The sequence below is a fragment of the Barbatula barbatula genome (genome assembly GCF_947034865.1).
Source record: "Barbatula barbatula genome assembly, chromosome: 11".
In the NCBI taxonomy this organism is placed as follows: Eukaryota; Metazoa; Chordata; class Actinopteri; order Cypriniformes; family Nemacheilidae; genus Barbatula; species Barbatula barbatula.
In genome coordinates, this window is record NC_136774.1 from 1,659,721 (window position 1) to 1,681,379 (window position 21,659).

A 21,659-nucleotide genomic window follows, 5' to 3' on the forward strand; every position below is an offset into this window, starting at 1 on the left:
AGAGAATGTATGATCTGTGGGACAAAGGTAAATTTAAGACATTTGAAGATATAAGATCTCAATATAACATACCTGCCAAAGACTTTTATAAGTATCTCCAGATCAGGCACTACGTAAAATCAAAGACTGGATCCCTGGAGCTACCAACGAACTGTTACTTGCTTGAAAAAACTCTACTTGAATGTCGGAAACGTGGACGTTTTGTGTCTAGATTCTATTCTGAGTTACATACTATAAAGGTAGACAAACTGAAACATTTACGAACAACTTGGAATATGCTGCTCAAAATGTCAATTGATTCTGAGTCGTGGGAGGAAATAGTAAGACTACCTTCTAGAATATCCATCTGTAATAGATACAAAGAAATGCAGTTCAATATTGTACATAATGTTTACATATCACCTTATATATACAGTAAGTATACTCCAGGTGTTTCTCCGAATTGTCCTAAATGTAATTCAGCTAAGGGCACTAGATATCACTGTCTTTGGGAGTGCAAGAACATTGAGGTATTCTGGCAGGCAGTATGCAGTGAAATCAGTTTGGTGATAGGACAGATAGCTCCAACCAGCCCGCTCATGTGCCTACTGGGGCTTATACCTGACCCTTTGAGAGCTCACAAAGTGTCATGAACGGCTCCGGGACAGGCAGGTTAGATCCAAATGCAGCTTTATTCAAAGAGAATGGTCAAACAGGCAGCGATCAACAACAGCGTCAGGGGTGTCAAGGGATATCCAAAATCATAAACAGGAACAGGCAGAGGTCGAGGCAGGCAGCAGAGAATCACGGTCAAATCAACAGTCCAAGATAATGCACAGAAGGAATAAACACAGGGAAATCGCTCAGAAATGTCAGACAGGCTAAACAAGACTTCGCAAAGAATGGGTGTGTGGAAGTGGTATATATGTGTATGTGAATGATCTGCAGGTGTGTGTGCAATCAGTGCTGATGAGTCCGGGTAGTGAGTTATGGGAAATGTAGTGTGTGAATGAATGATAAGTTTGATGTGGAGTGCCCTCTAGTGGTCCTCAAGGGCACTCCAGCTGGTGACCGTTACACAAAGAGACTGTTCAGTTTCTCCTAATGTTAGCTCGAAAGGCTATAATGGTCAAATGGGTTGGTAGTGATGCCCCCTCAACTCAGATGTGGAAATCTATGGTATCTGAAGTTGTAACTTTAGAAAGATTGAGGTATTGTTGTAATGGTAAATCGGACCTGTTTAAAAAATGGGAGAATATTTTAAAATGTCTAAAGATTAAACGGTCATAAACCAAAACTGGATAAAATGTAGATACAATCATATGACAAAATGATGTATGTAAATTGTCCACATGTTTATAGATATGTTAATTATTTCCTGTGCTGTGTTTTTGTTTCAATATGTTTTGTTTGAAATAATTACAATGTTTAATAAAAAGAATTGTAAAAAAAAATTACCCTATAACTCACAGAAACATTGAATCTTATAAATAAACTATTCAGAGCTAGTGAATGTTTTGACAGTAACTCAGTGCCAGAAGGACAATGAAATGGTTGTTTAGTGCAGTTGTTTTAATAGAAAGAAAAAAGATAAATTTCTAGTTTCAACATTATTTGTTCTTCAGACATTCTTATTTAAATGAAATGAAGTGACAGATTGTTTGGAAAATGACTCACATTTAGTTTTTGAAGGCTGAAAATGTGTCCATTTGAACAGTTTGATCATGAAGCCTCTTTGAGATCCTCATTTCTCTAGGACTGAAGTTTATAAGGCTTTAAAGATGTAGTTCCCAAAAGACAAGTGGTTCAATTACAAGAACCTAAAAGGTCATTAAGGTATCGCTAACTGTTCTGCAGCATGCAACATTTGCAATTAGAACACAAAAAGTGCCCTTCCTTCATTTTTGAGCTTTCACCATTGGCATAAAATGCATCAAGGATCTGAGCAAAACTAAAATGATGATGCTGGCGTATTCTCATGTCATTTTTACCCCTTTAATATGGCTGGAAATTTCAGGTGAAATTTGACATTTTCACCGCCCTCTACAAATGAATTGATTACTTAATAAATATTCATTGGTGGCGTTTCATATTTTTTTCACGTCACTCCAGATGTTGGTCTTGCTTCTGTAAAAATGGAAAACAAAATAACTTCAGCTAACAACTGCTTGCTTGAAAAGAATGTAATAAACATCTGTCCGTGCATCATTTGAAGGGTTCGTGACATTTTAAACATGCAGTGGTAATGTAACTTCATCTTCTGACGTGACAACCAGCCAATAGCAGGGCTTCTATCGATACATGCTGCCTTTCCAAACAGCGCGAGCGTGCAACGATATACGAAATAATCGTGTGTTCGAAGACCCGAATAATCCAGATCACGATTAGCGGGATTTGGGCATCTCGGATGTTTCATGTGATCTTGGATGAAGTAAGTGACGTACGAACAGCGGGCACCGGAACAGATGACCTCCACGTCACGCGCAGTGCTTCCGGGATCCCTACGTCAAACCGCAGTGACTAATGGGTGATGAGTTCTTTGCTCCCGTCAAGCTAGTTTGAAGATGCCGAACGAAACTACAAACCCCACGCAAACGGTGTACTCGTTCCCAGGGAAAAGCCCGATCAGTCCGATTCTTCGACAGATCGCGGGATCTCCTCTCTGCGGCTGTTGACGGGGAGAGGAGCGCAGAGGAGGTCATGGAGCTACATTAGACTCCTCCGGCCCTTCAGATCGTACAAATAGTCCAGCGGCCGCCAGTCAGGATTACAGGACACCGGGCGACGATGCGGCGCGGAAATAGACGGGTGTGAACAGAATACGAGAAGATGTCCGCGGAGCAGAAGCAGCAGCTCGAGCGGATGCGGGCGGAGCTCGAGCGGCTCTCCCGGGAGCTCGGCGACACCACGCGAGAGAAGATCCAGGCGGCGGAGTACGGCCTGGCGGTGCTGGAGGAGAAACAGACGCTTAAACAACAGTACGACGAGCTGGAGGCCGAGTACGAGACCGTCCGCCAAGAGCTCGAGCAGCTGCGGGAGGTGAGAGGCTCGAACCGGCTGGTGGGATGATGTAGCGAGGTGTCATTTTGGTTCAAATGACACTTACAGCATATTGTGTACGTCATATGTATGCGAGGATGGCGTAGGTGATGTGAAGAAACGTCATTGTGTAGTTGTGGTATATGACGTCACGGTGTACTTATATTGTTGTATTTTTCAGTTAACGTTATTTGCAGAAGAGTTTAACGTGCTTTCAAACTCAATTCACTGATGGATGTGTGAACATCCTGATAAAAGCCTCTAGAGGAGACGTCATAGCTGATCTGTGCACCCTAATGAGAAGTATTCGTCGTGTTTAGCTGTGAAATGTGACGGGCGGCATTTGAATCAGTGCGGGAAGTTTCTGTCGCCGCCTTAACGGTCAAACGAGTTGCAACTTCCACAGGAATGCCGGGAATGCGGATGGAAGCCTCGGCTGTTGACTGTACTGACTCGTGCGGGGGCTCGGTGGCTTTATCAGATGTTCTGTGGGTATCGTGCCCGTCGTCACTAATGTCATTCCAACATCAACATGTTCAGCTCATTTTCAGTTAGTCGTCTAAAAAAAACTTTTTTTTTTTGATGGTTTAGGAGCTGTAAATTCCTCCTGCATCGCTTCATATCCAGTAGGACCTACATATCTGTCAGCCGGAGTCGCTACTCAATTTCTTCATATCATATCATATATTCCTGTTTTTAGATCGCGTGATGTGTATGAGACTTTTTCTCTGTGAGAATTGGATTCAATTTGATGTATAAAGCAGTTTCCAGAATGTGCAGTGTTCAAAGGCAGGCTTAAAGGACAAAAACACAGAAAAGGTCAAACACGGTACAGCTCGTGACAAGTGTGATCATTCTACTGAAGTAATGTTAACGGAATATCCCGAAGCGTGCAACTAATCTATATAACAGTCTTCGGTGAGCAAGCCAACACGGCCTTGTGATGAAGAACCTAAACTCTAATGCTAAACTTACATCTCCATTTTTTTATCATTGATGTGACATCAAGTAGTCCTTCTTTGCTCTTGGGTTGGGGAATTTCCTGAACTGGTGCTGAGATGGTCAGTTAGTCCGCAGGCTCTCGCAAGAGGAAAGCGCACGGGATGAGGATTTTATTTTGACAGACATTGCGATAAGTAGCTTCAGCTCGATATAGTCAATAGTTTTGGGCATTATTCAAATAGGAATGACTTCTATTGGTTCCCAGCTGCCTTATTACATCACATCAACAGAATCCATAAACCGGTCTTCACTTTAGTTTCCATGAAAACAAATACAACTCCCATTATAACCCTTGAATCAATGAAATGTTCTATTGTGTTAGTGAATTATTCAAAGAGTACATAGGCTGATTTATTTGTTTTTAAGTATTTAAGATTTTAAGACATTTTAGAAAATGTGTTGAATGTTTCATTTCATCCAAGTGATATTAGCAAAACCGTTAGAATTTACATTTGTTTGAAACGCGGAGCCAGGCGTGAGTTGACACAGGGTGTGCGCATGCGTCCATATTGCAAGATGCGCTTGTGGAGACTTGCGGTGTGGAGCCGTACAAATGAACATTATGACACAGATTGTGTGTGCGATCTTCTGATTTAGAATTTTCTTTAATATTCATTTGCCTAAAACGATCGATCTGACACTGCAGACGTCACTCCTTTGGTTAGCAAGAATGCCACTTAAAGCGGGCTTGGAAAAGATGCGTCTCATAATTTCGCAAATCGCAACGTCTCACATCATGATTGGATCTCGATTAATCACACAGCCCTAATGAGCATGTGACGTTCATCTGGACCTGGCATAATCTCTAGTTAGGGACTGGACAAAACCATTTGTTATTTGAAACTGAGTTCAGAATAAGCCATTTATCGGGACGCTCCGATCCACCTGTTTTGATTCCGATTCCAATACTTCCGTTTTCAGTTTTGGCTGATACAGAGTACCGATCCGATACTTAAGTAATAATTTTAAAGTGCTGAATTACTTAACGGAAACATGTTTTCTACTTTAACACAAATGTAATCTAAATTTAGGGGTCAAAAGAATGTGTTTGTGAAGTCTCAGCTCAAAATACACCACAGATCTTTTAATACATAATGCTCAATTGCCCAGTTTTGCATGTGAGGAGAAACGTGCTGTTGTGGTGTATGTCTCTTTTAGTACAAATGAGCTGCTAGTCTCCTTAAAGCATTTAAGAGCCAGCATCTCCATAAACGTACATCGCCTAGCAGACATATGATGTCAGATAGGGCCAATTGTCTACGATACTCGAACTAGAATTTTATACAGTATCGACACCGATACAAATATCAGATCGGAGCATCCTTAATTCCTTGAGACCGTGCTGAATCATTTCCAATCCATTCACAACAAGATTGAACGACAGGTGAATGCTCTTGTTAAATTTATGTGAAGTTATCTTTACATTTTGTTGTGGAAATTGTCAAAAGTTTCCTTAATACACAATAAAATCATCATAAGACTATATTAAAATGAGCCATTTGTTTTGCTTTAACACTACAAACAATAAAATATATAATTTTTCATACAAAATGACATGCATGTTTTCTGTTTGTGCAAATTAATTCAGTACTAATATGTCAGGTGTATTCAGAGTTGAAAATGTCTCTTTTCTGAGCACTTAAAGCTTTTCTGTAGGAAAATAAGTTTAAAAGAAATAGTTGAGTCTATTTACTATCAAAGTATTTGGCCAGTAAAACCGCTATTTTGGGGAAAAATTACAATACTTGCATTGTAGGGTGATTTAAGAGCGCCCCTTAATTTTCTGTTTGCGCAAAAGATTTCAGTCAGGTGCTACAGTGCTCATAGTAAGAAAAGTTAAAGATGTCTTAACACGTCAATTATTCATCACATAAGAAACAATGTGGTTTAAAATATCGAAATGGAACATTGTGGACTAAAGAATTGAATTTTACATTCCTGTACAAATAGCCGAATTGGCAGAAATGAATTAGATTTTTAGAATCGATTGAAAAGTTGTGAAGGATAGCTATTGTGTCTGGTGCCGGTTAGCAGAGAATGAGACAATCAAATAGGAAGGAAATCTGATTCTCATTTGGGTGTTTATTTTAGGCAGCAATGCGATGGACTACAAATATCCATCTTTGTTTTAATGCCATAGTTACATATGGTACATTATATCATGGCCTAACAAAGACTATTTACACCATCACTAAATGTGAGTGAAAATATCAGCGGGAATTCTGTTATTGGCACAATAATAAAGTTTTTATAATAAACGTAAGGTTAGCTTTATTTTTATTCATACCCGTAGGTAAATTTGTTTTGCAGTAGACAGAGACATACAATGACCAAAACACATTTAAAAAACAACACAATCACATGCTACCTAAAAACAATCTACATACTTAAAATCCACCATCCTACAATTGATTTAACACAGTTAAGGCAGCGGGTTATTTTTATACCGCTTTGCGTTTGCATTTTTACACATTTAAATGTGTTTATGCACCCTACACAGGGTCCCGTCCAGCTGTGGTGATTAGGGTTGGGTGATGGCTACAAAATTGGCATCAGACGATGTCTACAGGGAAACATTGCGACGGGGTTAAAGTGAGGCACGTCGCCTGATACAGCAAAAGCTGGACAGTATAAAGTCAGGTGTGTGTCATCTGTACAGTACGAGCATTGATTGCAGTAGACACGTCTTTACGGCGAGCAAAGTCTGTTATTCGACCCCAACCTCAGCGAGACGTGTGATTTGACATCAAGATGGTGACTATCCCTTCTCAACCTTATGTGAACCGTAAACAAACTTTAAACAATTTTTACTACACGTAATGTTGTTACATAAACTTTAATAAATGTAGAAACTGTTTATGAACAAATCCCTACGTTTGAATACCTACCTTATAACAATCTCTCGGCATTTCATGGGTGGAGGTCGGCAGCGAGGGTCACGCAAAGAAAGCGAAACATTAGTTGGAATTGCAGTGCCGGGCATTGCTGGCTCAACATTGTGATGTTTTTCCACTACAACATCATCCACTACTATAGTAGGAAAAAGCTAATCGTATATTTGTTGTTCTGTTGAGCACAAAGTGAGATATTTTAAAGAATTTAGGAACACAAACCGTTCTGGGGCACCTTGACTACCATTAAATTGTTCCTACAATGGTAGTCAATGATGTCACAGAATTGAAAATTGCTAACATTCTTCCAAATATCTATCTCTGTGTTCATCAGAACTGGTGCTATATAAAATTTTAATGAACGTAACCTTGGCGGGGAACAACTTTGACAACTTGAGGGCGCCCCCCTAAGGTGATGGTATTGGAAACACTGTTTGATAGCATCAGGATTCATTTTGGAGAAGCGATGCTTTGACACAGATCACCCCTGAATCCATTCACAACTGTCTGCTCACGACCAGTGTTTGCAAATCTTGATACTCAGGCATGTGCATGTCATTGTCCTGGGATCTCTGCAGTGTCAGTGTAGATGCCTTCAGCTCGCTGCTGTAAAAGCAACCATTGGTTGAGCAAACACTTTTGCAAAGCAACTAAGTTCTCAATTGCAAAAGAGGGGTCATAAATATATGCCAGTTATAAAAAGTGACCTCTTATCCTTCCTCTGTTTTCAGGCTTTCGGACAGGCGCACTCCAACCACAGGAAGGTGGCGGCTGATGGCGAGAGTCGTGAGGAAACGCTCCTCCAGGAGTCTGCATGTAAGGAGGCGTATTACGAGCAGCGCATGCAAGAGCTACAGGCAGAAGTGCGGCAGACGCGTAACATCATGGCCAACAGCCAATCAGAGAATGAGCGCCTGGCCACCTTCAATCAGGAACTGAGAGAGGTCGGTTCAGAAATGTTGAAGTGTGTTTACGAACCTCTGAGCAGTTGCACGTCTAAACCTGAACACTAATGAATCCAATCATCAGTTAACGCTTCCCCTAGATGATGCAATGGGTATAGATTCTACGTAGGACGTAAGGCACATTTTACTTCACGAATGGTCTTATGACGGGTTGTGTGTCCAGCTGGCACAGCAAATGATACATGCACTAGGCTGTGTTATCCTCCGCTTTTCCCATGAGACTTTTCAGCTCTGTATGTGTTCAGTAACGATGGCGAGTACATTTTCCTCTGAACGTCTTAAAACAGTTGTGTAAATGAGTGGGTGTGAATAGGTGTGGAAATACCTCCACCCTACCCTCCAGCTCTCCAGAGTGCCTGTGTTTGAGACGTCTGCATGTGAGACGAAAGCATGTGAATTTGTGCATATCTGAGAAAATAAGGCATACCAAGTTGTGTTCCTCATTGACTTTGTTGTATTGTACAGAACGGTCAGATGCTGGAGCTCCAGAGGTCACGCCTGCGTGATGACATTAAGGAGTTTAAGTTGAGGGAGTGTCGTCTTCTTCAGGACTACAGTGAACTAGAGGAGGAGAACATCACCCTGCAGAAACACGTCTCTGTCCTGAAAGAGAGCCAGGTTACCTTCATTAAATCATCAACTACTGTCACGAACGGCCTCTCGGACAGGGGCGATGTCTGTTGTATTGGTAAGCGCAGCTGATGTCAGTCTGATGTGTGTTGTAGGTCGAGTTTGAGGGTCTGAAGCATGAAATTCGTCGCCTGGAGGAGGACACTCAGTTTCTAAACAGCCAGCTGGAAGACGCCATCCGTCTGAAAGAGATCGCTGAGAGGCAGCTCGGAGAAGCCCTGGAAACCATCAAGACTGAGAGGGAGCAGAAGGCGAGAGATGGCTTTTGTTTTACCATCTAGAGTTTTGACGGGCTGCTAACAATAAAGCTCAATCCAATCCTAAAAGTGTGCCTTTATGCTGGTTTAAAAATCATAAGCTGCTAGTTGAGCTGTATGTGTTTTTCTTGATTCAGGCGGCCTTAAGAAAGGAGCTCTCCCAATACATGACCATCGGAGACTCGATGTACCACAGTCCTCTGAGCATCTCGCTCGATGGGCTGAAGTTCAGCGACGACATGGCGATCGAGCCCAACAACGACGATCGCATTTACCAGAACGCTTTCGAGAAAATCACCAACAGCGACGACAACCGTGTTTCCATGCCCAAAAAAGGAGAACGTTTCCATCCATCCTCCAGCCTGGTGGACAATCTGCTGAATGAGCTGAACATCTCTGAGATCCAGAAACTAAAACAACAACTGATACAGGTGACACATCACGCTGATTTGTTATTTTACCGTATTCTGTCAGTTTCTTTGAATCTAACAGTCTTCAAATTATAAGAAATAAAATATCGGAACGATACAGCCATGCAGGAACAAGGACAGCTCATTGAAACTATGTTGAATGGTCAAATGGAAAGCATTGTGACACTAACAGTTTACATATCACTGTGAATGTATTAGGAGCATTGAGTTCATTCCCCACCTCTGGCCAGACGGTCCAAGACTCTGTGTTTGATTGACCCCCAGCTGGATGCTCAAATCCAGATAGCACTGCATTGACGCTGCAATCAGCTTGGCCATGTGTCAGGACGTGAGTTTAAAGCGCTACTTCACCCAAAATAGAAAATTCTGTTATCATTTACTCACCCTCAGATTGTTCCAAACCTTTATACATGCATTTGCTAAACGCAAAGAAAGATATTTGTAATAATGTCAGTAACCAAACAGATCTTGACACCCATTGACTGCCATAGTAGGGAAAGTAAATACTATGGGGGATTAGATCTGTTTGGGTGAACTATCCCTTTAAAGGCCGTGTAGGGCGCTTCAGAAGAGTGTGTGTCATTCGCTCAAACCCTGACCTGATCATGCTGGAGTTTGCAGCACAAAGGTTTCATTTCCAGTGAACTTGGTGATAAAATATATTGAATGATCATTTAAATGCATAGATGTCAGCTAAGCCATCTCTGGCCGCATGCATTTGAATAAGAATCACTTAAAGTTGTGTGTAAATAACCTTAATTGGCAGTAATGATTTGTAAATTTTGTCAAGGTTAATTAGCCTGACATGGCTGAAATGTCCTAGCTCGTTTCCACCCAATCTAACGTTAGCTCATTTTATTCCCAACTATCACTATGTTACCATGTTGTGCTGATGAATAAAACTTGAGTTGAGCTCTGTGCCATTTTTCTATCTTTTTTTATCACTTGTCTTAGGAGACCGGTCAGTTTTGTTGCAAGTAAAGTTTGTTTTCGTCTTCACTGTTGTTTATGGCTGTTACTATTATGATCAATGTGACATGTGCGGGTGGGGCTGTAAGATGTTTTCACATTTTTGAGTCATGTCAGGACATGTAAACAGAACTGAGAACACAGCAAATGAGATTGAGGGGATTTTTGAAGTCAAAGAGATTGCAAATGTAGATTTGATGGTAAACGTGTGATTGATTGTGAGAGGTTGTACGTTTTGAATACCAAATCTTTAGTGTTTTGGAGGATACCAGTCAATAGATATATATGTAATGATATCACTAGGTCACACTTTTCACTAAGTATTGCGTATATATCTACCAGTCTAGTGCAATTATGATCTTGCGGCGGTTTCTATTATATTTTTATGAGGAGCTTGTCCGGGAAGCACAGCTCTTTGATCACTGAAATTAACGGCCAATCTGAAATCACTGAGTTTAATTCGCCATTTACATAATATCGTCATTTTAAAAATACTTTATTATCATGAAAATACCTGAGAAGAATTGAAAAACACTGAGAGGAAGATCCCCATAAACATTTCTTGGAACTACGTGTGGTGTTGTTTACTGATCTCATCTACTGGGTGCTTATTTGAAGTTTCTACACGAGAGCCTTCTGGCTTTCAGACTTAGCGACATTTAAGTGTACTTCACTGAAGAACTGCAGTAAATTGCGTGCGCTTTTTAAAATGATTTATTGTGCAGCCCTAGATAGCACATTCAAACTGAAAGGAGAAAGTCTTGAATTTTGATTTAATGGGACTTAAAATTATAGTTTTCAGCAGCATGAGTGGTAAACTGAGATTTTTCTGGACCATATTGCTTACGGTCTTTTTTGCTTTCAGGTGGAGCGAGAGAAGGTGACCTTGCTGTCCACGCTGCAGGATTCTCAGAAGCAGCTCGAGCAGGTTCACGGAGTCCTGTCTGAGGAACATGAGAAAGTGAGCCGTCTCACGGAGAACCTCAATGCCATCCGCAAGCTCCAGGCCAGCAAGGAGCGGCAGACCGCACTGGACAACGAGAAAGACCGCGACAGCCACGAGGACAGTGACTACTATGAGGTGGACATCAATGGCCCAGAGATCCTGGAGTGCAAATACAAGGTAGAGAACTAAAGTTACTTTCTTGCGCTGTAAACGTATGTGTGTCCATTTAGTCTGCATCAATGTAATGATTCTGCTAGTTTGCTCACAGTCGGTTTAGACTGAGAAAGAAACGTTTACAGACATCTAAGTGAGACAAATGTAATATGACGCACAATGTAAGATCACACGTCCTCTTTGTGACGAAAACTTTATGTGGAATGTACAGGTAGCTGTGTCAGAGGCTAGCCAGCTGAAGGAGGAGCTCAAAACTTTAAAGGCAGAACATTCAGCTTGCCAGTCGCAGTACAAGGAGGAGCGGGACCAGCTGGAGAGCCAGGTAGTGTCTCTGAGCGCTCAGTTGACGTTCCTAGAGCACAGCAGCCGAGCGGACCGCGAGCAGTTGGCGAGGGTTGAGAAAGAGCTTCGGCAGGCCAGCGAAGTGGCGGGTGAATCCCAGGGCAGCCTAAATGTAGCACAAGATGAGCTCGCTACCTTCAGCGAGGAGCTGGCCAACCTGTACCATCACGTGTGCATGTGCAACAACGAAACGCCAAATCGCGTCATGCTTGACTACTACCGCGAAGGCAAGACCGGAGTCGCCGGCCCACAGACCGAAGGCCGCGGCCGGCGCTCGCCCATCCTGTTAACCCGTGGCCTGTTCCCTGCTGCCGACAACAGAGATGGAGCTTCCTCTCCTATCTCCTCCATGCCGTCTCCGGTGGCTGATCCCCGCAAGGAGCCCATGAACATCTACAACCTGGTGGCCATCATCCGGGACCAGATCAGACACCTGCAGCTGGCGGTGGACCGCACGACGGAGCTGTCCCGTCAACGCATGGCTTCTCTAGAACTGGGTCTCGGGGCGGACCGAGACCAGGATGCCAGCGTGGAGGAAATTCTCAAACTCAAATCGCTCCTTAGCACCAAGAGGGAGCAGATAGCCACGCTGCGAACCGTCCTGAAGGCGAACAAACAGGTGAGCTTTGAGATTTCCTAAAGCTTGCTAGGCAAATGTTTAACCTTATGAGAGATCCACAAAAACCCAGTGATTGAGTATTATTATCTCTGTGCTGTTTCAGACTGCAGAGGTGGCGCTGGCCAATCTCAAGAGCAAATATGAGAATGAAAAGGCCATGGTTACTGAAACCATGATGAAGCTTCGCAATGAGCTGAAAGCCCTGAAGGAGGACGCTGCCACCTTCTCTTCACTCAGGGCCATGTTCGCCACACGGTGAGATGACACAAACACTGCGTTAGTCATCACGGTCCTCAAATCTTTTACATCATAACAGATTAAGATATGCACCAGACTTTGTTACCCAGCAAACATTTTCATCAAGTTCAGACCAATGGGTTACTGATGCTTTTAGTGTTGCGTCGAGTGAAGCCTGTCTTTCCTGTATGTCATGACAGCGCATGAGTTTGTTTCCTGACTCTGATCTGATCAAACCTGTGCCCCTTCCAAATAAATTGTGTAATAATATCAGTAGAGTAAATTATTTTGGCTACAATAATCTTATAGTGAAAATCAGATATTGCGAGGAGCAGCTGAGCTCTGTGCCCTCTGACTTTGACCTGATCAGTGGGGGGCAAGGGGGGGTATTGTTATGCTAATGAGACAGATTGTTTGGGGGGATTTGCTGTTTCCCACAGTAAGTTTCACACGAGACCGTTTTTAACCAAAAACAGGAAACTTTATGCGTTTTGGCTGTTCATTTACACAACAACTGCGTTTTGGAGGACTGAAAATGCAAACTTTTGAGTAGTGCGTTTTTTGAAAAGTTGAACGTACACACTACATACAGCATTAGCTAAGCGAGACTAAATGCGTAATGCGAGTGATCACGACCTCATTGTTTTTTGAAAATGCAGACCTTCAGTGTTTACAGGGAAACGTTAACGGCATTGATTTAAAAAAAAATGCATTTTGAGACCCGTTTTCAAAAGTTTGCATTTTCAGTCCCCCAAAACGCCGTTTGTCGTGTAAATGAACAGCCAAAACGCATGAAAAGTTTTCGGTTTTTAGTTGTAAATGGCTCTTCAAAGTGTAAGTTTCTGAAAGCAATGACATTATTGTCTCCATGTTAACTCTGAAGGTGTTTACAGCCCAAAATCGCCATCCACTGGCCCGGCATGCATAATACAGTGTTTTTATTTCTTTTCCCGGATTCAAGTAAACGCTGATCGTTTTAATAACACTGTCGCGTGAACGTAAAACTTTTCAAAAACGCAAAGGAAAAATGCTTCATTTTATTTAAAAATGTTTCTTATTGTGTAGACATGGCATCAAGGTACTTTGACAATATTGCGTATTCTTACAATATTGTCAAAGCATTCAACATAAAACCAAAGACTTGAAATAAGCACAAACGTAAAAGTGAAATGAATATAAGGTGCTAAGTAAAGGATAAAATCTGACATTTTATGAAGGTTTTTCTCTCTCACTTCTTTAATTTGATCACAATGAAGGAGAAAGTGTGTCTCCAGTGTCACAGTGGGCACAGTGATCATGGCTTCCAAAGGAAGAATGAGTCTGAGTCTTTATTTAAACATTACTAAACTGGAGACTGTAACATTTAAACACATCTCAAAACCCCCCAAATAAGAAAAAAGATTGACTTTCACACTCCCCCACCCCAGTAGTTTGGAAGAAATGTGGTGAAATTAAGCAGCTGTCACAAACTCTTGTTTTATTGAGTCTTGCACTGGATTCTCTCCTCCTCTCTCTGTCTTTTGTTTCTAAAGTAAAGCCTATGATTCACAGTCCACACGCCTCCTTTATACACGCTTGCTGGTTCTCACGCGCAGGCTCCTCGTGGGACCCCCTCCACCCCCTCGTGATTCAGTGGACGTTTCCCAGGAGCCTTTCGCTAATGAAGCTTCCTTCATTTCTATTGTGTCCAAAACCTCAATCCCACCCGCAGTAATTCTCCAACGCACACACAATCGCTCATTCAGATTCACATTTGGATAGCTTCTTTTGGCCCGATAAAGAGTCTTATACATGTTTTGTTTGTTCTGTCAATGTAAGAGAGTAATATGAGAATCTATTAAATATCACAAAACAAATACTAAGAAACTCAATGAAATATTAGATAATTTGTTTCCCAGTTGTGGTTCTGAGGCGGGATTCATGGAGCAGAATATAGATTGTAAAGATAAAATATAGGAAGATTTTGCTCTCATAGTAAGAAAGATTTCTTGATCATTTTGTTTGTTTGGTTAATCACAAAAGGAGACGTTTTGAAGAATGTAGGAGCACTATCATTGTATTTTTTCCTACTATGGTGAAGTATTCCTTTAAGAATTTTTTTTAAAAATAAGAATAAAATGTCATATGTTTTTTATAAATCAATTTTGAGGAAAAGAATGCAAGAACTGTCTTAAGACAATTTTTGGGAATACAAAACTAGCTTTTTCTTACATTCCAATTTCAGTAAATGTTTTTTCTTCTTTAGATTGTTTTGTGAATACAGCCGTTCTGCTGGTCGTCCGTTTGTCATGACAGGATTTGATGTACCTCACTGTCAGCTTTGAGCTTTTATTTTGTAACCCTCACATAGACAATGTAAAAGTGCAGAAATATATATGTATAACAAACATCATTTCACTTCATGAAGACCACTGAATGCTGCTCACAACGGAGATCATCTCAGGGTTTAAACTGCTAAAAAAAGAAATTCTTTTTTGTAGTAGAAATATCTAAACATTCTCAAATCAAGATGCACCAAATATATTTAGTCTCTTTTTAAGGAGAAAAATATTAGAATGAAGTACGTTTATGGTAAAACAAGCAAAAAGACCGGCCAATGGGATTTTACTGTAAACTTACTGAATTCTTATATCATTTTTCATAAAACAAGACTAAATATCTTAATCACCCCTCTTGTCAAGTTATATTGATTGAAGTTTTTTTTTACTAAAAACGAGACAAAAATGCTTTGTAAGAGTGTCATTTTATTTCACACACACACAGAACGATCCAACAGATGTATAAGCTCTTTGATTCAGTCGCTCCTGAAGTCTGAGGAGTGTTCTGGTAGATGATGTGAGTGTGTGTGTGGCGTTTCATTGAGCTAGTCAAAGTTTTCAGCATTCAGGACGTTGGTGCCCTCATGTGGATGAAGGAGGAACGTTAGGAAGAGTCACACACATGTTGAGATAAATGCATCAGTCTCATCACTCAGTACAAGTACAGTAATGACAGGTACTGTTTAGAGTGTTGACAAAATGTTAATATGCTCTCCTACTTGTGAGTCACTTTGGATGGAAGCGTCTGCCAGAAGAATACATTTAGGTGCAATGATGTAGAATTCAGCTGGTGAGGACACGGATTTGGAATTAGAAGATTTTTGTTTACTTCCTCATACGTTGTTGTCATGTCAAGTTTGAAATGCGTTGTTTTTAATACGTCGGACTTTCCAAACATGCATTTGCGTTGACGTTATCGCTCCATCTGTGTTTCAGGTGCGACGAGTACGTGATTCAGTTGGATGAGATGCAGAGACAGCTCGCCGCCGCCGAGGACGAGAAGAAGACTCTCAACTCTCTCCTCCGCATGGCCATCCAGCAGAAACTCGCTCTCACCCAGCGTCTGGAGGACCTGGAGTTTGACCACGATCAGACCCGCCGGGGAGGAGGCAACGGCCGCACCAAAAGCGCCGCCTCGCGGGGGAGATCCTCCCACGACTCCAACCCGTCCCACGCGAGTCAGCCCCCCGCCTGTGGCGAGGCGTCCAGTCGCCCGGGAGCGCCGCTGGTCTTCTGCAGCGAGAAGTATAAGATCTACTGCGACTGATGCAGTTCCTGATGTACAGAAACCTGCTGGTATGCGGCTCATGCTTGCTCTGTGCTCGCCCGTAACGTGTGTTTGTGTATTTAGGCCTGCCAGCGTTCTAGCAGCCCAGTCAGCACGTTTAGTCTGGCGGGTTGGTGAAGGCTGTAGAAAGGTTTTTTAACCGTGTTGTAGGTCTGGACAGGCTCACTATGAAGCTATAAGAAAGTGTTTTGACACTGATTTTCACACGCGGATTGAGTCAGCTTTCTTTGTTAATGTGGTGCTTCTGGCAGTTTCGTGTATTTAGTGGTAAACGTCTCTCTCCTGCCTTTGAAATCTGCAGCCCGTCCAATCAAGCGTTTAGTACAGAACTAAAATATGCAAATTGAATTGTGCCATGTCTTTGTTAAAAAGATTCAAGAAAGATTTCTCCACGGGTTGAGATGAAGAGTGACGGGCAGGCGGGAGCGTCCCCTGTCTATAACATCTGCATTTCGAAGAGCTTTAATTCGTCTTATACTTGATCACATGGCTTTACGCAAAGTCGTGGAGAAGGGCTTTACTTGTGCTCATAGTGTTGTGATGTCATAACAGTCTCTGGCCTTATCTGTGCTTTCAGCTCGAATCACGAGAGGACAAAGCCACATTTCTGTTGTCACAGGGCTCAGAAATCACCCTGCTTTCACACAAAAGACACTCCAGGCTGAACAGAAATGTGTCTATATCCTCTGCAGTAGTCGCAGTGTTTGTATGTTCTTCGCAAAGCAACAGACGAAACGTGTAGTCGAATGATGAAAGTGCTTTGAGTTGTGGTGGGCTTTAGTGCATCGCAGGAGATTTTCTGAGCATGAATCATAGCAAATGTGCATTTGCCCTGTGTAAACGTGAGCCAGAGAGGCTACAAAGATGTCAGTGACCTTCAAAGCACAAACCCTGCTTGTGTTAAGGCTGAAGTAAGCTTTACTTCATAAAACATGTAAATAAATAGCAAAACACAGCAGTAAACGGTTGGGAACATCTGGTCTGTTCCCATATGATCTAGTGGTTTACTGGTTCTGATGGGCTAACTCTAAATTTGAAGTACAAACAACTCCATAAATCCATTCACATCCATAAAAACATCGTCTGCGGTGATGGTGATGCTGAGAGCAAATTCACTGCATTCCCATGAACGTCCCAAATTTAAGCTTTTATCCTTGAAACTGTGCAGCGTTTCATTGAGCTTCAGCGCACAACGAGGAAACATTTTATTTCCACAGAAACTTGACCGAACCAACCAATCAAATGAAATCGCACTTCAATCAAAAACTCAACAATGAGTGAAGTTAAATTTAATATAAAAAAACTGTGTGACACACATTGACTTTCTCAGAGATTTGGTGCTTTACTTCAATGATAAGCTTTATGAATGAGTTTTTTTGTTCGTCACGCCCAGACGTGTTATAAATAAATATATGATGGAATATAGAATTTGAGAGAATTCGTATTAGCTGCTCTGTGGTGGTGAATGGACCCTTTAACCATCAACTGTCTGCTAAAAAAAAGAGATAAAAAAGAGAGCACAGGGGAAAAAAGCGCATTGAAACATTTTTCGTGCTTGTAAAGCCATATGACATCATCATGTGGACAGTCAGCCCAGTTTTATTTCATTTATTCATGTGATTGGTTATGGTCAGATATGGAGGGCAGGTTTTTTCCAATGTATTCCGATGGCAATTCAATGTTCAGCACAAAGACACTGTACTGTTCTTCATCATTTGCCATGGGGTTAAACATAGGGCTGGGCGATCTTCCCAAAAAAGCATATCGCGATCTTCATAACAAAGAATCTCGATCCACGATCTGAATTGAAATGCATTTTTTCACAAAGCACTAGTGCCACAGAGGTTTTGTAGCACAGGCCAATAAAACGTCTGTTATCATCTTAAAAAACACAAATGCACAGATCATCACATAAATAGACAGGTTAACAACAAATGACATAAATGTTATATTCAAATGGATCAACTAGGGCCAAATCATTTTAGTTTACCCATTTCTTATTGTTTTGTGTTACTATACAATAGTAGTATATTTGTCCACATAAAATTATCGTAGTAGCCTATACTATAGTATTTGCTCAGCCTATAGTAAACTGCAGTAAAATTCCTATAATATAGTGTGTTTGAAACTTGCTATAGTAAATATTAAAGTTCAATTACTAGCGTTGATCAATTACAACAAGAATACCACAATTTGCTATATCAAATACTACAGAACACTACAGTATTTTTTCATTTGAGCGTTTAGGTTAACCTCTTGTTTTAGACGACAGACAAGGTCACGATCCTCTGGATTCCGTTGAAAAGTGGATTGAGGACGCATTGAAGATCGATCTCGATATAAGATCGTCAGATCGCCCATCCCTAGTTCAACAAAAACTAGTATTCTTTTCTTTAAAACATTTGTGTAGGTTCTGTGTTTTTTATGACCATTACTCTGGTATAGGGTTATATATATATATTTCTTTGTATTAATCTTGTTTGTGGTGTTTTGGTTGATATACTTGACACGCATATTTTAATAGTTTCTTGATGTACACTCAGTATGCAAATGACAAAGATTAATAATCATGATCCCTGTTACTCCGTACATGTCAGTCATCTTGATATTATTCATGATTGATTTCAATTGAAGTCATAAATCATGTTGCTTTACTACCGTGTTTGAAACTAAAACCCCAGTTGGTCCGGAGCTGCAGTTTTTGATTCTTTAGGAAGAAGTTGTGGCTTAATCTGAAAGAGAAATCTTGGCTAAAAACTAACCAGCAAACTTTTGAAATGATTCCTTTAAGCACCTTCACTCGAGCTGAAGACGGATGGCTGACCTTTAGCATTCATACAAGAGCACGTCAATTCATTCCAAATTGGAATTTGTGAATTCTCTCTCTGTTTATTGTGTATTAAGTGTCGTACACTGTTTGGGTTACAGAGATCAGGAGAGGGGGTGGCCTCGCCCGTCGCCCGCCCTTCACTTCTTTTGCTTTTTCCTTTTATTATCGTCATTCTGACCATTGGTGCCTTTTATGATTTCAAGAGAGAATCTTAAACTAAGCTTTTAGATGTTTTGTCGTTTGTTTGCCCCACGCATGAGAATGTCTCGCTTTCACTTGAGCGGCAGCAGCAATAAGTTCAGAAGACATTCATTCTGTTGTGCAGAAGCGTGAGGATCATTTGAACAATTAGACAAATTCAACCGATTGTACTGAATTCTTAAGGTCAGTGATCCGAACAGCTAATTCAGGGTTTTTAGAAACAGTTTTTTGTTTTTGTTAAACCGTTCAATGCAACATTAATCCTTGTTTGCCTCATTATGAACGAAACGTTCCAAGACACGAAAGCCACGTGTTGTGTTGTCCTTAGAGACTGATGTTATTCTAGTATTGTACGGTGAGGTTGCTGAAGGTCGTGTGAGACGGATAGTGTTGTTGACAGAAAGTGTGTTATCGTTTGTTTGTTTTATATATATATATATATATTCTTGAGCATTTTGACATGGTTATATAAGCATTATAATTTCAGGAAACGGAAAACATTTTGCATCAACAAGCGAATGATGCTTAGCATCACATCTTGTTTGTTGAGGCTCAAAATTAATAAACAAGCAAGGAAAAACTACAATTAAGTGCAATTTACAAAAGAAAAGTTGTGTGGTAAATAACGTTTTCTGTTTCCTGGAAATGACAGCATTGATATTCCACTAGCTGCGCAAACTTTTATTATTGTGTTCCAGTATTGCTCCATGAGGAACGTTTGATACCTTTATATAAAATCACTTGAATTCATTTATTTGTATTTATTTCAGACGTCGTGCAGTAACTTTCTAATGTGCATTTATATGTCATATGCATGCTTTACATTCTCACGGTCATGGAACTTTTACACAGAACTGAAAATAAAGGTGAAGTCACGACAAGTAAGAAAAAGAAAAAGGAGGAAGAAATGTATCGTTTGGAAAGATGTGTCTGTGTAGAAGTTAGTCATGATGCCTGATCAATAAATACAAAGTCAATGAACGTTTCCTGTGTTTTGTCACTTTTCTTGCTGTGATATATTGCTGCGTATTTCAAGATCTGGCTAGGGACAACACACCAAACTCTTGAGTGCTTTTTCCTTAAAGTGGAGGTAACATGCTATTACATGCGTTCTGACTTCTTTACACTGTTGTTACACTAACATGCTGGCTTCTCAAGCCGAACATGGTCAACTTGTCAAAAAACGGGTTAAACTTATGACATAGTATTTCTCTACTCGATTCACCCTGCCAGGGTCCATAAGGTTTCGTTACAAGGGTTCTCCTGTAAAAACACACCCACACGTCAACCAGTCAGCGTGGGAAAGAACGAACCCATCAATGCCGCTTCACAAGGCTGACGGAAGTTTAGCTGTGTTTGTTTGCTCACTGCATTTCAATGATGAATGTTGTATAAATACTGGATTTGGAGATGGTTTGAAACTGATAGATGGCGCGGTCCCAACGCTAAAAGATGCCGGACATGAACCGCACTTGGCGAACTAGTCAAACGAAGTCATATGTTTGTGTTTTGTTGGCAATCTGCGCGTACATGCATACTGTAAATAACACAAAGGGATAATGTGATGATGTATTGTGTGCTCGTGCTTCTAGTTCCATCCCCCTGCCCGCCCCCAGCAGCTCGTCTTTTCTCCGGAAATAATCGTACCTATCTGTCTTTTATAAATTTGATGAAAATAAATTATCTTTAAAGATATGAGGTATGTAATACTACTGTATACTGTACTCAAGATTAATATGAGATTGGCAGAAACTGTGTGTTTCCTCATGTTTAACAAGTTCAGGAAGATCCTGCCCATTTCTTTATTTCTGCAGCTTTTAATGCTCTTACCGGGATAGTGCAGAACACAAAATATGATGTTGAAGAACGTTGGTAACCAAACCACATTGAACCCATTGACTTCCATTCTGTGGACACAATTTTTTTCTTCTGTGGAACACAATATTATGGATGATAAAGAATCATGTGGATCAAAATCCCTCAATGTGCAAATTCAGGAATACAGGAAGTGCTGGACTGGTAATCTGGCATACCGGGCCGAAGCACTTGGGGGCCGATATAATATAATATTATATTTTTTTAATCGGCCAACGACTGGCCCATAAAGCAGGGACAGCGGCCCATTGGTTTATTTTCCATACTGACACTGGGCTGGACCAATCATCTCTTAACAGACTCCACCCCACCCCCCCCCCCCCCAGTTTCTCGTGTCAGATGCAGTCAGTGTTCACACCAAACGCAGTAAATCGCGCTATTAGCGTCTAGTTGGACGCTTGAATATTTTGCTTTTACTCGCTTCATTCGCGTCATGGAGGGGCTTCTGTCAGGCGCCGCCTGTCTAATTGCGAAATGGCGGACATGGATTTAGTTGAGAGGATAGCTGCGCATTATGTGCTATGGAAGGCTGAAGAACGACGTAGACTCGTTCGGTGCCATGTCTGGGTCCATCAAATCCTTCAGAGGCGCAGTCCTTCATTGTTGTTTCGGATTCCTGCCTCCGCTCGCTATGTCATAATCACGTCCCTACAAGAGCAAGCTCCT

General features: G+C 41.2%; 1 protein-coding gene across 2 annotated transcripts; it reads left to right on the top strand.

Moving 5' to 3' along the window:
- The first annotated feature begins 2,487 nt into the window (after positions 1-2,487).
- On the top strand, positions 2,488-17,581 carry LOC306900356 (BICD cargo adaptor 2). 2 transcript variants are annotated; one of them, XM_079467248.1, is made up of 9 exons: positions 2,488-3,018; positions 7,643-7,855; positions 8,342-8,494; positions 8,602-8,757; positions 8,901-9,194; positions 11,029-11,286; positions 11,495-12,244; positions 12,348-12,499; positions 15,736-17,581. In XM_079467248.1, the coding sequence occupies exons 1-9, from the start codon at positions 2,809-2,811 to the stop codon at positions 16,064-16,066; spliced, it is 2,517 nt and encodes an 838-aa protein (XP_079323374.1). In that variant the 5' UTR covers positions 2,488-2,808; the 3' UTR covers positions 16,067-17,581. The 2 variants fall into 2 exon arrangements, with proteins under 2 accessions (XP_079323374.1, XP_079323375.1); XM_079467249.1 differs by having other exon boundaries at positions 2,883-3,018; positions 7,643-7,727.
- Positions 17,582-21,659: the final 4,078 nt, after the last annotated feature.